This window comes from Chelmon rostratus, chromosome 22, assembly GCF_017976325.1.
Source record: "Chelmon rostratus isolate fCheRos1 chromosome 22, fCheRos1.pri, whole genome shotgun sequence".
NCBI lineage: Eukaryota > Metazoa > Chordata > Actinopteri > Chaetodontiformes > Chaetodontidae > Chelmon > Chelmon rostratus.
This window is the reverse complement of record NC_055679.1, coordinates 14,810,828-14,826,904: the sequence shown is the minus strand read 5'-3', so window position 1 is coordinate 14,826,904 and position 16,077 is coordinate 14,810,828. Positions and strand designations below refer to the sequence as shown.

The 16,077-nt window shown below is 43.4% G+C and overlaps 1 protein-coding gene across 1 annotated transcript in view; it reads left to right on the top strand.

The window, feature by feature from the left end:
• The window catches only part of si:dkey-97m3.1 (fatty acyl-CoA reductase 1), a 55,873-nt gene that overhangs the window by 26,105 nt on the left and 13,691 nt on the right, over nucleotides 1-16,077 (top strand). The window contains exons 3-4 of the mRNA XM_041964241.1: nucleotides 11,366-11,541; nucleotides 15,702-15,881. Coding sequence (XP_041820175.1) covers nucleotides 11,366-11,541; nucleotides 15,702-15,881 — 356 coding nt within the window. The remainder of the gene's footprint in view (nucleotides 1-11,365; nucleotides 11,542-15,701; nucleotides 15,882-16,077) is intronic.

Genomic DNA, 16,077 nt, shown 5'->3' with positions numbered 1-16,077 from the left:
GCTCAACAGCTTATTTACAAGCAGAAAATACCCCAACATCTGCTGATTCCAGCTGTTTTTAAATATGAAAAGCTGCTAATTATTTATTTCATATTGTTAGGAATATAATAAATTATATTCTGTAAGATTAGGTTGAAAGCTCAAACAAAGCTAGTAGGTGAGTCTTTTGAGTTGAGATTATTTTGTTAATATAATAATAATAATTATATGGAGTCAGCTTGGGTAAATTGGTAAATTGTGATGTTACATTTCATAAACTCAATCTTCAGCCCTAAAAAGTAGACTTCAGCCCACATTTTGGTGCAGTTATCATACTTTCCATCCTGCAGCGTCTACCTGTGCTGCTTTGCATTACTAATGCACAGCTCCCGGTCGCCATTCGCTGAACTTGTGTTTACTCACCTTATTTGCTCAAACATGTCGTGTAATGGGCTGTGGAGCAGAGAAGGTCACAAGTTGAACAAGCCATTTACTGAGCAGATGTTGTTGATTTATTCACAACATACAACACAGAACGAAACAGATGAAACATGGACATTTGGTAAAAGCAGCTTTCATTTCTGCTTTTCCCATCTTGCTTTAACACGAGTGTAGTAGTATTTTTTTTTTAAGACCTTGTTGAGTCACATTGTTGTGTTGTTTTTCCTTCCTCTTTCATCCCCTGACGTTGACATGATGTCAACACAGCCTTAACTGAGTCATGGTCTGCCTAGATGGAGAGATGGCTGCTGATAATTGTGTTTAAGCACATCTCATTGAGAGTTTTACAGTTGTGTAAGAGCGTCATGCCTAACATGCCTGAAATGCCAGTGTAATGGAGATGTCACCGCTGCTGGGAAGGCGAAATAAGCCACACCTGTGTCTTTTATATACTGACAAAGGATTGATATGAGTTAAACAAGTAAGGCAGGTAATCTTGCAGTCTATAGTGGCTACACAATACCATGTACATACCAGCATAGTCATTAGTGAGCTCTGACATTATGTAATTATCGCTCTTACGGAAACTGATGCTGCCTGTATCTTGATGGATGTTGATCTGCAGGTTCTTCGGGGCTCTTCAACATCTTTCTTTTTGCAACAGACTCATGCATGTTTCTAAGAGGCTTTGGTAACTACCTGCTGCTGCTGAATTATTAATAGTGGTGCATCTTAAAGACACTTGGATGTGCAGGAACATGCAGTGCAAGGAGGTTTGTGTATGTACCACTCCATGAAATACGAGCACAGTTGCACTTACTCACCTTCTGATTTTGTCGTTGCAAAACAAGCAGCTGGAAACAGCCCTTCCTGTTCTCTGTCGTCGAAGTTCTTGTTTGGTTTCGCAGAGGATGTTTGCATCAGACTGCGACTCCGTGATGAGACGCGGCCCCCTGCTCCGTGGTTTCCCGTCGTTTTCCCATTATCGCACCCCGATCCAACATGACTACGTTGTTGTATTGATTCCCTCCTGTTTGCATCCAGGTGATCTTTCTTAGCAGTGTAAATATTCAAGATTTATTGATTGCCGCTGACTCACACAGGCGGCTCTGTGTTTCCACTTGTGGAGCTGATCAAGATCTTGGCTGAATTGTTAATGCCAGCTGTCAGCGTAGGCACACCTGAAGCATCTACCCCACAGCACTGCAAGCAAGAAAAGACATTTCCCTACATGCTAGAGATGGGATTTATGGCTCTTTGAGGGGAGCAGGATCTTGGTGAGCCATTCCTTTCAAAGAGCCGTTCAAAAAACTGGCTCATTTTTATATTTATTAAGTTTTAAGAAGGCAGTCTGGCCTTAACTCGTTTTATCTTGGAAATAACCACTGGAAGGAATGAATTTAGATATCCCACCAATATGAGTTTAAATTATTCTGAAATATTGATTATAACCTTATTTGACATGTGTGGATTAGATTTTAAAGTCTGATCTGGATTAATTGTAAATATTCCACAGGGTGGCGCCGTATCACTCTGCTTTGACAGTGCTTTGCTTTTTTTTGTTACTGGCGCACTCACGTGAATAAGCACCGCCTAGCCGGGCAGCACTCCTCCCCATGTAAAAAAGAACGGTTCCCAGCTGCAACTCGTTTCCCATCGTTCATGTTAACGAGCCGTTCAAAAGAACCAGTTCGTTCGTGAACGTCACAACACTTCTACATGCCCCCCTGCCATCTGAGTATGCGTTCATAAGATAAATCCTGCAGTTGATGTGCAGCAGCATGTTTAAGGCGTGTCGATCTCTGTTAAAACAACGATTTTCAGGGATGAGATTGAGTCAGGTGACAGGGGGCATTTGCTGTGTTGAGTCAGGCATTTGAAGGAGGAACAGGTTGTGACTGCCAGTCTGGCGAATCTCGAGGCATTTGCTGCTCATCTGTGGTTGGTTGGCATGCAGCGCAGCAGGCAAGTAGACTGAGAGACAACCAATAGCCCGACAACTCCTCCCCAGAGAGAGGGGCAAGGGGGAACCAATGCTTTTGCATATAATTAGGCCGCAAATTAACTCCAGTTTATGAAACAAATTAGCACATTAAACGTCGCTGGTGAAGTCATTAAGGCAGTGCCGACATGCGTAGTGAAGACTCAGTTCTTCAGGGGACTGTTGTAGCCCAGTGCCTCCACAGCATGTGGACAATCTGCCAAGCACTTTTCCTCTCTCTCCACATCCATATGGCTCCTCCGATATCTATGGCAGACGGCCCTCTGAGATGTGATGTAATGGTCTCTGACACTTTCATTGTGGCCACGGAGGACGCCATACCTCATCCATACCTGTGTGTAATGCGTCAAATCTTTTGGGAGCACCAAATGGAAATTTCAATAAAGTCTGACAAGTTTCAAAGGGCAGGCCAACTTTAAAGTGCTCGTTTTTTCTCTTCTGGCATTTTATTATTAGGTTTGCTCTAATGGATGGTCGATACTGTGTAAACAGCTGGAGGAAAGCAAAGGAAGTCAACAAATGGATCTTACTGAAGTACAGAAAACATGGTTCTGGATTTCCTTGTCCCCACATTTTTATGATTTGGCCTTTAGTTGATAGTATTTGCGTGTCTGTGGGGGTTATTGATCAGGTCAAGATAAATGAAACCCTGCTTTTTGTCTAAAAAGGGGGCAGAAGGTTGGTTGAGGCTTCGGGGTCTGGTGGCAGGACAGATGAGAAGCTGCTCTCCACATCAAAGAGGATCAGGTTCATCAAGATTACCACCCGCAGCAGCTCTGTCTTCAGACGAACTTTGAAGCCAGTCTTATTCAGAAAATCACTCTGTTTCCATAGTGGTGCCTGTGAGACATGTGCTTTTTTATGGTAAATGGAAGTGGTTCACAGGGGTGAACAGCAAGCTTTTGTGCCACAGCACCACATGTTGTGGTTGCTGCAGTATGAGGGAAGATTTAATCACAACTGTCTTTGTGCAATGTTTGGTTTGACGGCTGCAGCTCTGTATCTTAAGCTCTGATGTTATTTTTGTCCCTGCACAGGATTTGTAGGGAGTCAGAGTTGCGACTTAACTTGGACTTGGCTGCTCTGAAACTTGACTCTGCAAAAAATTTTACTTCAGACTTGAAAGCAAAAGCATGGACCCGTTAAACTCATAGGACAGTAAAGATTAAAAAGATAGCCTTTGGCAGAACTTGCACAACCATGTGGCATGACTGCTGTAAAGTCTCATTTAAAAGCCGGTATTTAAATAATGGCCGGTCAAGCCGGTCAGTAATAGGGCAAAAAAAACAAATGATTTCAACTTTCAATCCCAGCTAATTCCTTGTGGTTCTTAATGAGGACGCAAAGGGTTGCATCACATCACGAACTCTTATATCTGTCCACTCTTGAGGGGTAATAAAATTCTCCTTGACTCAGCGTCAGGTCACCGTCTGAGAGGCTGGAATGCGATGCCACCGGCATGCCGAACACCAAGCCCAGAAACTCTACATTTGCTGTCACTGTAAACCTCATTACTCTGCTCATATTGATCTTTTCAATTGAGTTGTGTACAATGATAGCCCAGCGCCAGACATGAGAAAACCCTCCATTTTCATTAGTTTGCAGTGATGAGCTGCTCACTGCAATCCTTGATCGCTCCCCTAAGCTCTTAAGAAGCTGTGAGGTTCAGGATTGAAAGAGTTGAATAAAGAGACACACTGTAGCCGACATCGTCTCTCTTAAGAGGACCCTGAAATATCACAGTGTGATATTTCAGGGTCCTCTTACCTTAAGATAAACCTGATCCCTCATGCACATCAAATCATTTGCTTTAATGTGCTTTTCTTTTTGGTTTTGTTGGCATCCTGGAGCAGCTTTGTGGATAAGACTCAGCATTTTGGAGCTAAAAGTATAAAATCAGTGTTTCCAGCAGGCACGGTTTCCACCTCAGACTGAAGGTTTGGGTGAATTTTGTGTGTTGAAATGTGCAGCGACACAGGCTGGTTAAATCTGTTTTTATACCACTGGGACACCGAGGCAGGGACAGAGATGGATCGAAGACGGGGTGAAGGAGAGTGTAGATGAACCCTTTTTCTCCTTAATATGCTGACAGCCCCAGGGGTTAGTCATGTCTGTCCTTCATCACAGCTTCCCATGAGACTCCTCGCATTTCTGTCTCCTCCCTCGGCTTAGCTTTTTATCCTTACTATGGGGTCTTGTCGGTTCGGCAGATGGGAAAGTGAACCTCGCTGGTATCTGAGAAATAATGATGACTGCCCACATCCTCCACCATGTATGAGCTTTTTATGCTAATGCAGGTTGTCGACGGTGCTGGAGGAGCAGCCGGAGTTTTGGGCATCGTTAATAACTTTTGGAAAAACCTCTTTTGTCAGTGATCCTGCTCACATCCTATCATTCGACTAATTTAGACAGTGCATGTCAGGAAATGGAGGTCATCGCTGAGGGTGCAGCTGTTAATTGCTTCTGTCTGACAGAGTTTGGCAGACCTTCCCCGGCTACTGTAAATTTTCCTAGCTCGTTCATCTCCGATTGGTGGTATCCGGCTTACTCAGCAGGTAAGGAACCTGCGGTGGCGCAGACAGCAGCTACCTTTCAGACTGGCTGTGAGGTTTGATTGGTTCATCCACTGATCAGAGTTGGCGGTTCGATCCCCAGCACTCCTTTCAAAGGGCTGTCTGAAGGAAGACTTGGCTTTAGGGGTTAGATTAGGATCAAATTTGGGTTAGGGTTAGGGGTAAGGGTACGGTTGGGGTTTGGGATGTGGTTGTGATGGTTAAGGTTAGGATACGATGTGTCAATGAGGTTCGTCGAAAGGTACCAGGAAACCATTTCTGTGTGTCTGAATGTTTGGTCAAGATGCCTGAACTTTTTACTGCTCAGGACTGCTTAAAGACCGGAGTATACTTGAAATATATACTTGTTTTCTTGTTGGTTGACAACATCCGAAAGCAAAAAGGTTTATTGCTGCTCTGAATGGCTGCGTTTTAAGGCAGGACCAGAAGATTGCCTTCATGTGAGGCAATAATTGTTGCTACACCTCTGAAAGTGAGAAGAGCATTGCCATCATTATCTCTGCTTGGCACTGTGGCTTATTGTGACCCCGCTCACTCGTGAAGACCCCCTCCAAAAGGCCAAGCAGCGTTGGCATTTTGCTACCATAAACTTTTTCAACAATGCCAGAAAAGAAAACGCTTTGCTGTTGCTTTCCGCGCCACTTTGTGCCTCTTCTACTTTATTCTCGCTCTTTCTCTCGCTGTCGTCCCTTTACACCGGGGGAAAGGTCCTCATGAAGGGGGCTGTGAAAAGAGTGGAGCTCACTTAAAGGGCAGTTACTGAGAAAGGGAGGCTGTTTGAATGGCATCTCGGATTGCTGGGCTGAAAGTGAAGGGCCATTAGTGTTGGGTTTCTGCGAAAGTCCACGGAGTGCCCGCTTCAAGCACTCTTGATGGAAGACTTGTTGCCCTTGGGGTCATAAAAATGGAAGTGTTCAGCGCAGAGAAAGGACAAATGGTGGCCGCATGTACGAGCCACATTCGCAAGTTAACAAAAGTTATTTACAGAACTGATTCTACATGTAGTTGCTTGGTCAAGGCCACGACCGTGTTTGCACCACACCAACACTTGTGGCCACACTGCAGGGATGGCTGTGGTGATGTTTGCCCCCTCAGAGTGTTGAGGAAATGCGAACTGGTGGGCTATTGTATTCTTGTACAAGGCAGTTTGCTCATTGATGCCCGTGGGTCGGAGAAGGGTGCGATGGTAAATGCGAGCGGTGGAAGGCTGGCACAAGAAAAGAGCCTCTTACAAAACAACGCCACAGTCCCACAATGCCATTCTCTGCCTGTGCCCATAACAAAGAGCACTCTGAAGCCCACATTCTACAGCCTCATTCACCCCTCTGAACCTGATGCACTTTCTCTCTACTGGGGCTTTCAATAATTTTACTTTGGCTTAGAGGTGCTTCACAAATATCTTTTTTCGCTGAGTGTAGCCTGGTTGGTACTCATGCTGCAACTATAGTTGGGTAGTATGTCGTGGAGTGAGTGTGCACTGAAAAGCTGGGTTCCATTTTTATCGTTCAAGTGTGCAGTAAGTGATAGCATTGAACAGCTGTCTCATTTCCCTTTGCCACTCTACCCAGAAACAGTTAACAACCCCATGCAGCAATAGTATCGTAGCACCGGGGAGGGGGGTGCTAAAGTTAATTTACATTCAATTCATATTATATTAACCTTGATTCCAAACAAGTTGGGACAGGAGCAACAAAAGGCTGGGAAAGATGTGGAACGCTCCAAAAACACCTGTTTGGATCATTCCACAGGTAAACAGGTTGATTGGTAACAGGTGATAGCATCATGATTGGGTATGAAAGGAGCATCCTGGAAAGGCTCAGTGGTTCACAAGTGAGGATGGAGCGAGGTTCACCACTTCGTGAACACATGATTGCATGAACGAGATTACTACATGGGCTAAGGAACACTTTGTAAAACCATGCACTTTGTTTACATTTTAAACATTGTTCCAACTTTTTTGGAATCAAGGTTGTAATGCCGAATTCATTCCAACGTATGAAGAATTAATGGTTTGTTGTAGGCAGCGTTTCACAAAGCACATAAAGTTTCCTCTGACTCGATGAATCAGAAAATTGCTTGTTTTTTGAAGGGAGACTTGTAAAGTTTGACTAGTTTACTGTCACAAACATCTGCCACATCCTTAAACCGTGTCCCTGTCCCCTTGTTTGGCGTTGTAATCCACTCACACAATTTACTGTGTCTTTATTGAAATGTAATAAAATTGGTGTGTCAGTATAATCTTCATCAAAACTGCCGATAATGGAAACAGACAGCAGACAGATGATGCATGTTGGTGCTGCAGCTGCTGGTAGACTGGGACTGCCAGTTGTAGTTTTGCAGACTATACATAATTAAAGGCTAATTAATATATTTAAACACTGTGGCTCTGCTCTTCCTCTGCATGTTTAAAAAATGTGCGTTTATATATTTGCAACTAACCTATGATAACTTTCCGATGGGAGCTTATAATCAGTTCTGATAGAAAGGTATCACCTCCAAAATACTCACCCTTGAACTTTAACTTATTTGTATGAATGAAGCCCACTTAAAAGTCAAGCGAACACAAAGTCGCCTCAAGAAGTCGAAATATGTTTCCATTATTGAAGAGTCTACTATTTGAAATATTCAGAGACAGTTGTGCTGTAAGGAGAAGCTGTCCTCTGCTGAAGTGTCTGTCCTCTCAATGCAGTCACAGCCCACTGACACAAAAGCTGGGGAGAGTCACTGCTTTGATGGATGTTTGATGAAAGCTGTGTTTTGGCAAGTCCTCATGCTTTGGCTACTAATTGATGCTTTTTGAAAAATCAAAAATCTGAAACTCTGGTCTGAAAATAAAACACTCTCACTTGAGTTTTGCATTTGGTCTGAGACAACATTGCAAAGAACAAATCAAGAGAAAGAATGCCTGCATTTGATTTCTTATGTTATTTTACTATCATCAATATGATTAAGGCAGATAAAACTGCTTTGTTCAGGTTGTAGGTTCAGGTTTTGGGTCATGGTAAATAGCACAGTATTATATATACTGTAAACACTAATTTCCAGTCTTGGATGACGTTGCCATTCTGGAAAACAGGCCTGCGTTGTCACACTGCTGCACTCTAGTGCCTCCCATTACTTACACAGCAACATTCATGCCGACAGCAAAGAATAAGTGACTGCTGTGTATGGTGAATGTATAGAACTGGCAGTTTGGTGGCTTTACGTAGATTGCTTCTATTCCAGACAAACAGGAGGGTGATCACTGATTATAATGGGGTGGATTTGATATATTTGGCATAGTTGACTCTCTAAACATCAGAACTGGACTAGCTCTACTTGTTTTAAAAGACGTACATTAGAGTAAGTTTGCACTTGATCTTGATATTGCCAGATATTCATCGTATTGGCAGGTATTATATCATCTCTCAGAGTTCCTCGTCAGTGAAACCAGCTCTTCTTATGTCAGTGTTGAGATTCTTCTTTGTGCTCTTTCTCGTGTAGAATTGCTGAAGTGGTTTTTGTGTCCGTGGCGGTTGCAAACCTCATGAATGCGTCGCACCACAACCGATCTGCGGCACTGAATGTGTTTCAGCATTTGTATAAAGCTGTCTTTTATTTTTTCCATTCCCTTTTGACTGACGGTGTTCTGTATAGATTGTCACACTGAACCCTTCACCTGACGTGTCCCAGACAGGTACGGTGTGTGACAGGGCTGCAAGAGGAGTTTCTTAAAAGCCTCCTCGTGGGTGATGGACTGCTGCCAGAATTTGGGTTGTTTGTTGTTGTTGCCAAGCTACACACCCTCAAGAGGAAGCTGAGGTCATTTCATGACATGAACGGCTCTGTGAGTCATACAGTATGGAGGGAACAGTTGGCGCAGTAAAACACGTACAGATTTGGTATTTTTGGAAGGATTTTAGTGAGAAAGCTGCACATTGAATCTCTTTTACTGCCACTCTGCAGGCTGTAGATTACTGCCAGCAGAGGGAGGGAAAACCCTATTATTGTTGCATTACATAATGATAGCAGTGCTACACCATCATGCAGAAAATTCCGCATGCATCCCCCTCCCCCAGTTGGGAATAGTTCTGGGTTATGACATTACATACTGTACTTTAGGACTTGTGCCTAATAAGAGCAGTGTCGGGTGTTTGGAGAAGACAGGAACAGCATTACAGAACAGAAGATTGATGGGGATACAGAACATGAATACATACAGCTGTTTGATTCAACATCTGTCCTCTTCAGCAAGAGTGCTCCGCTCACCAGGACACACACATACACACAGAGCGGCAATTTCATAACAGAGAGCACGCACTTTGATGCCAATCCCTTCACTTCCCCCCCTCGTTCACCCTTTCTTCCCCTGTGTCTGACTATCTGTCTGTAGAACGTCTCTGTGCACAGCTGCCACAGAAATGTCAGCCATGTCGGCGGCAAAGCCATGCTACTCTTTGTGACTCCTGATTGGAGCTGCGCAGAGACATGCATGAGGCAGCATGACATCTGGCTGACTTTCTCTGCTGCCTTTGGTTAGTGTCTCCCAACGCAACACAGCGGTTTCAGGCACAGTCCTGCAGGGGATTCTGATGCAGTGCTCAGCGCTCCACAGGGTGCACCGGGGTGTCAGGCAGCAAGGCGTTGGTAAATGTCGACGAGAGTTCACTTATCCCGCCTGCATGCTGGAATGTCGTGCGCAGCCCCTCAGTGAGCAAACAGCAGTGCAAACAGGTGGAATAATATCGCACAAGCGGGGCTTTGTGTGGAGCTACTCGTGGTGCATTGTGCAGAATATGTAAGGCATGTGCGCTCACACACTTGTCGTCATCAGTCAGGCCGTTCCAGGCGAGCATTTTTGAACTGACGGATGAACTTTTTGCTTCTGCTGAAACTAGTTGTTGCAGATAATATATTATTATTTATTTTCAGCAAAAACACCAGACATCCACAGCACGCAGCTTCTCCAATACAAAGATCACTGTGACTTGACTGAGTCTTCAACTGTTGGTGAGGTCTTAACTGGAAAAATTATAATTCCTTGCAGCCCTGCAGTTTGCTGCCACAACCTTCAGGCACTAAGCGGTTTAATGCTGCTCATGACTTTCCCCGGAGAATGTTCAGCCGCACATTGTTGGATATTTATATACAGCACCGAGAGTCTAATGTATACAACAGGGAGTATATGTCTGCACTGAGGCGACTCGCTGACGTGTGAGTGTGAGTGAGTGTGTGTGTGAGTGTATGTGTGTGCGTGCGTGACCACGCCCTCGTCTCTGACTCACGTCACTGATAAATGAAACTCGCTGGTCCACAGTAGAAACACAGAGCGTCAAACTAGCACTTCTTTTAAAAGTGCAAATATTGACTCGGTCAAATTTCCCTTCATTTGAATAATGAGGCAGGTAATTTATTGACTCTCTGTCTTGGCTGTAACACTATGCAACAAGTGCTTTTTTTTTTTGGCTTAAACTTCTGTTGGAAGTTACTTTCCTCTTCTTTGCCAAGAGCAAATGTCATTAGAGGGCACAAATTGTGTTTCCATACTGTGTGTTGTGTATAGTGTATTTCAGTAGCTACTAACATATATATATATATATATAACAAAATGTGAATGGTGGGACTGTATAAATGTGAGTGTTTGGCTCTCCCTTCTCTGGATTTCCATCTGATTGTTTGATCTATAAATATATTGTGAACTGATAGTCCAGACAGTGTACGTTATCACGGTATACATGTATCGGTACTATTAATTAAGGATTTTATCTATATGCCTCAATAAACCTTTATGAATTTTATAGTCTCTAAAATAATGATAAAAAGACTTTTTACTGTTTGTGTATATTTTGAATTTCAACACCATAGTTTGATCATTTCAGCACTACAGCCAGTTATTAATAGCTGTCAGTGTGGGGGTGTAGAAGACACGCCGTCGGAGTGGGAGAAGGTCACGTTCTCATTACAATGAAGCGTCTTTGACGAGACAGTGGACCACTGTCCACTGATCCCGCTGTCCAACCCGTCTCACGACATCCATGTTTAGTCAAATGAGGACACGCACTTCAGATCAGAAGCAAATCTGGTGGTGATGCCGAAACTTTACTGTGACACGTGGGTGATTTGCGCCTGAGGAGGTTATGCAAAGCAACACATTTGTCGCCTTTGCTGCATTTGCATTCCTTGTCGGGCTATTTTAGTGTTTAGCTGTCGACGCTGGAGCCCTTTTTTATAGCCCATCTGCCCTTTATCGCTTGTGCTATATGGGTGTAATTATAAGTGGCATTTAAATGAGCCACTGTATTTATTGTCCTGCATTATATGAATGCAACTGATGACTAAGTCAGGGTGTGAATATGTCTTTCTCTTGCTTTGTGTCTCCTCCGTCCGGCAGCTTTTCGACCGAGTGCGGGAGGACAACCCCGACTTCCACCAGAAGATCATCCCCATCAGCAGCGAGCTGATGCAGCCCGGCCTGGCCATCTGCCCGGAGGACGTGGAGAAGCTCGCCGGCTGCATCAACATCGTCTTCCACTGCGCTGCCACCATCCGCTTCGACGAGCCGCTCAAGTGAGCATCGCATCCGCACATTTAATGCATCAACACCAACCCTCTCGTCTGCTCTCTACCATCTCTTCTTCATGCACAAACAACTCTGTTTGCATCATCTGATTACAAACTGCGTCACTGCTGACATTTCACCAAACCAAATAATTTACCAAAACTGTTCATTACAAAGGGATGCGGATGTGGAGAGAGTAAAAACATGAAGTCACCCACAGTTGACAGATGACAGTCTGGCAAACAATAGACGTCCCTTGTTCCTTGTATTGAGACATGTAGGTGTTTTAATCTTCCTGCAGGCAAGGGACAGGATGTTGCAATCAGAAGTGTCCTGGTTTCCATTTGAAGTCTGAGTATTATTGACCAATCACGTTTCAGCAACATTTCTGCACTTATTTTCAGGTGATTATTCACCAATTTGTCATATATGTCAGCAGATTCCCCCTAAATCCGACAGACTACCTTTAATTTTAATGTAGCGTCTGTGGGAGTGTTGCTGTCAAACAGCGCTAGCAGCTAATGCTAACACAGCACAGCTTTGACTGCGCTTAGGTTTGGTTGCGAGCGCTGGTCTGAGGTCAGTGCATCAGAGCACCATGTTGACACTGAGCTGACAGACAGCTGGAAAGCCATCTGTTTACACTGTGTTTAAGCCTCCAACTTTAAGACTGTGTGCAAATTTACAAACATGCTCCGCTACGTCTTGCAAGTGTCGCAGTGTAAATACCACACACTGATTTAGGCTTGATCCTCCATGTAGTTTATACTCTGCACAAAGGTTATGTCTGCTCTAACGTGTCTGGGAATCTGCAGTGTTTAATTACATGAATTACACGCACATCTTTCATTTTCTCCTCCAGGATTAGATACCTGGCAGCACAGAGGAGGCTCTAAACAACATTTATACCTTAATGTAGTGAGAGAAAATGTCCAGAGTGGTTAAATGAATAAAAAAAATATGACTTTTACTGAATTTATCAACATTTTGAGTTCTGTTAATCCTGGTTAGGAACATGCATTGGGCCTGTATCTAGGTAATGATAACAGATTTTATGTCTATATTATTACATTATATTATATTATGTTATGGAGCACTATAAAGTTTTAAATAGATAACTAAAATCACACCTAAGTCACACGGCAGCACCAACATTTTCATCATTCTAACCCACAGATGTTCAGTTTACTATTACATGAGAAAAAGGAAAGCATCAGATCATCTCAATTCAGAAGCTAGAAAAGGGAATTTCTGCTTGAAACAATCGATTATTAAAATAATTGCTAATTAATGTCCTGTTGATCGCCTTATGGGCTAATAAACACGTTGTTTCAGCTGTAATTAACAGCATTTTTGGTGCACTCGCTATCCAGTTACATCTCTAAATAAAGTGGTTTCAGCCAGGCCCAACCTGTTTTTTGCTTTGGCTCGTGACGATAAATCATCGCCTCCGAGTCGTTTGTGCAGCGGCCGGCAGCCTTGTATGTAGGCGAGTCAGACAAGTCGGGTGTCTCTGTTGAAGGTTTCAGGCTCTGTCCTTTTCATGCTGACACGTCAGCATCTCAGCTCTTTATTCTCACTTAAAGGATAATTCCTCTTTATATTGTCTTGATTATATACACATATACATTTATATATATATAATAATGTTATTACTGAGAGTCCAGCGGGGCCAGAACCACGAGCAGTCGCATGTTAGCAAGACTTGGAAGAGAAAACAAAGGTGAACAATAAAATCTGGGCTGCAACAAACAGTTATTTCTATTTATGCATTAATCTAACAATAACCTTTTTCATTAATTGACTGGATCTGTGTTAGTTCTGTCAAATGTCATAAATTGGTTCAAAATTCCCATCACAGTCTCGGTGAGCTCAAGATGACTGGTTTAACTCACTTATTCGGTCGGTTTCTCTCACTTCAGAAGCTGGAACTGGAGAATTTTGGCATTTTTTTTTCAATATCAGTTATTAGGTTAATAGTTGCTGGTGCTTTCTTCGTGTGGGTCCATTAATCAATTGATCATTGCAGATTCAGGTTAAATCATTACTCAAACTGTCAGCCGTTAACGTGCATCACTACCGTATTTGTCGTAGTTGTGTGCACACAGTTTTGTGCATAATTATCAACAGGGTTGCAACTAACAATTATCTTCTTTATCAGTTAATCTGTTTGGGTTTTTTCGATGAATCTTTTTGTCTGTAAGATGTAAGAAGTGAAAAGTACGGTGGCTGAGAGAGCGCAGCTCACTGTGCCTCAAAACACAAGCGATGGCTATGTGCTTCCTCTCGGTTTGGACACCAGTACTGTGAACTTTTGCAAAAAAACAATTCATCTTCACAATAATCGCTGATTAATTTTCTGTAATTTGACTAATTGTTTCAGCTCTATTTATCAGCTTTTTGGTGCACTAAATTAAGTGGCTCCAACCTTTTTTCTTCCTGGCTCGTGACCCTTCAATAGGAAGCCGAGGTAACTTGTGACCCAAAGGTCAAAGGTTACATATATGTTATGAGCACTTGAAACAAAGAGCAGGATATCTTGAAAACTCTTAAATTAATAGTTTTTAATTGGTGAATACATCCATCCATTTTCTGTTTGATTGCGTTTAATTATATCATTAAGAATTGTTGTTACGTATTGCTGGGAAATACTAAGATGTGATATAATGATGAATAATTCTTGGTCATAACGTTCCCACAGACATTCTTTCATACTTTATTGTAATCATTAAACAGTTATTAAAAACATGTATCAATTTGAATCCTGCTGAAACCCTGGAAGAGTGGCTTTTATCTTTGTAAGATTGTTCATTTGAATAATTTTTACTGGCCTAAAGGCGAAAAACTCTCCAGTATTTTACAAGAAAACAGCAAAAGTTGAGACATTGCTGAAAAATAAAGCAATTTTATGTGGCAAATGTATGATATATACAATATTTCCTAACTTCTTCTCACGACCACTCAGATTTATTCAGCGACCCCAGGTGTTAATCAAAGTAATAATGTTCCCAGCTGTCAGTAATCTATCTGATGTTGGCCAAAACGACAACACTAAAACCCAGGATGTAATGAAGTTGAGCTGGAGTGATCCTTTGAGTTGCAGCTCTCTAGTTTTTACATTCAGATCATAACAGCAGAAACAGATGGGTGATGAGTCAGATGCAGGAAGCACAGCGGTGCGTCCGTCTTTTCCTGGCCGTCCTGCTGGCGCGACGCCCTACATATGGTCCCACGAGGTGGCGGGAAGACGACGTGCCCACACACTGAGCTCGTCCTCTAACAGCCACCAGCGCCACCCTCCTTCCTCCACGCAACTGTCACCGCTCTGCTCATCTTTCTCTGCGCCGGCGCCACCTTGACCGCCTCTGATTCCTGCCGGTGGACTCGCCGCCCACCACACACTGTCCACCTCCCTCGCCGCCCACACAGAGCCAGACAGCGCTCCTATCTGGCAGTGTCAGTTAAAACTGACCCTCGGTTTCTCTCGCAGTCGCCTCGGGCTCGCTGCTGAATGCAGAGGTTTACCAAGCGATGGAGGGAAGCTTGGATGTGCTGGTTCGTGGCCCAGTGTGCTAAAACAATTCATAAATGAATCAGTTAGCAGAATAAAGAGTCACTCTGGCGGATGCAAATTCTCTGAATATTCAAGGTGGAAACTTTTCTCTGTTCTTTCTCTGTATCATTGTAAAGAAAGCACCTTTAGGCTTTGGATTTTTGCAGTTATTGGTTAAAAGTAAAAACAATACTCTGCAATTTCTTGAATTAGCGTGAATATTAGTTTTCTGTTGCTCTGAAGCTTTTTCTTTCTCCATGTTACTCTCACAGCTTTGATTTGTTTTTTTTTTAGTTCTGCCTCTGCCTATGCACACTCATCACTTATTTATTGATTCCAATTAATGGAGAAATCAGGAACGCTTGGTTTGACGCAGCGGCTCTTTCTGCAAAAGAAAATATGGCAGAATTATCAAGGCAGCTGCTTGGATGGGTCAAAATCCCAAATATGCCTCAGACAGCTTTACAGTTTGAGCAACATGCAACACCATCTCTCCTGGAGGAGGGAAGAGAAAGGGGAAAAAAGATGGAGGAAGAGCAACAGATTTCACACACACACACACACACACACACACACACACCCTGTTTGACAGGGCATCTCTTTTCTCTCCTGCAGGCACGCCCTGCAGCTGAACGTGATCGCCACGCAGCAGCTCCTCAGCCTGGCCAAGCAGATGCACCACCTCGAGGCCTTCATTCACATCTCCACCGCCTATGCAAACTGCAACCGCAAGCACATCGACGAGGTCATCTACCCGCCACCCGTCGAGCCCAAGAAACTCATCGAATCGCTTGAGTGAGTGGATGAAGGGCCGGTTATACTATACAACAATATGAGACTTGTGGTCTGCCGCACCTGAACAGCCAAATTGTCTCCACTTTTATTGAGAGAGTATTTCAGGCAGCAGGACAGTGTGTGTGAAGTAGAGTTGACATAAACTACTGTGTGTGTGTTCTTTGTAATGAAGGAAAATGCCATCCGGTGCACCAGT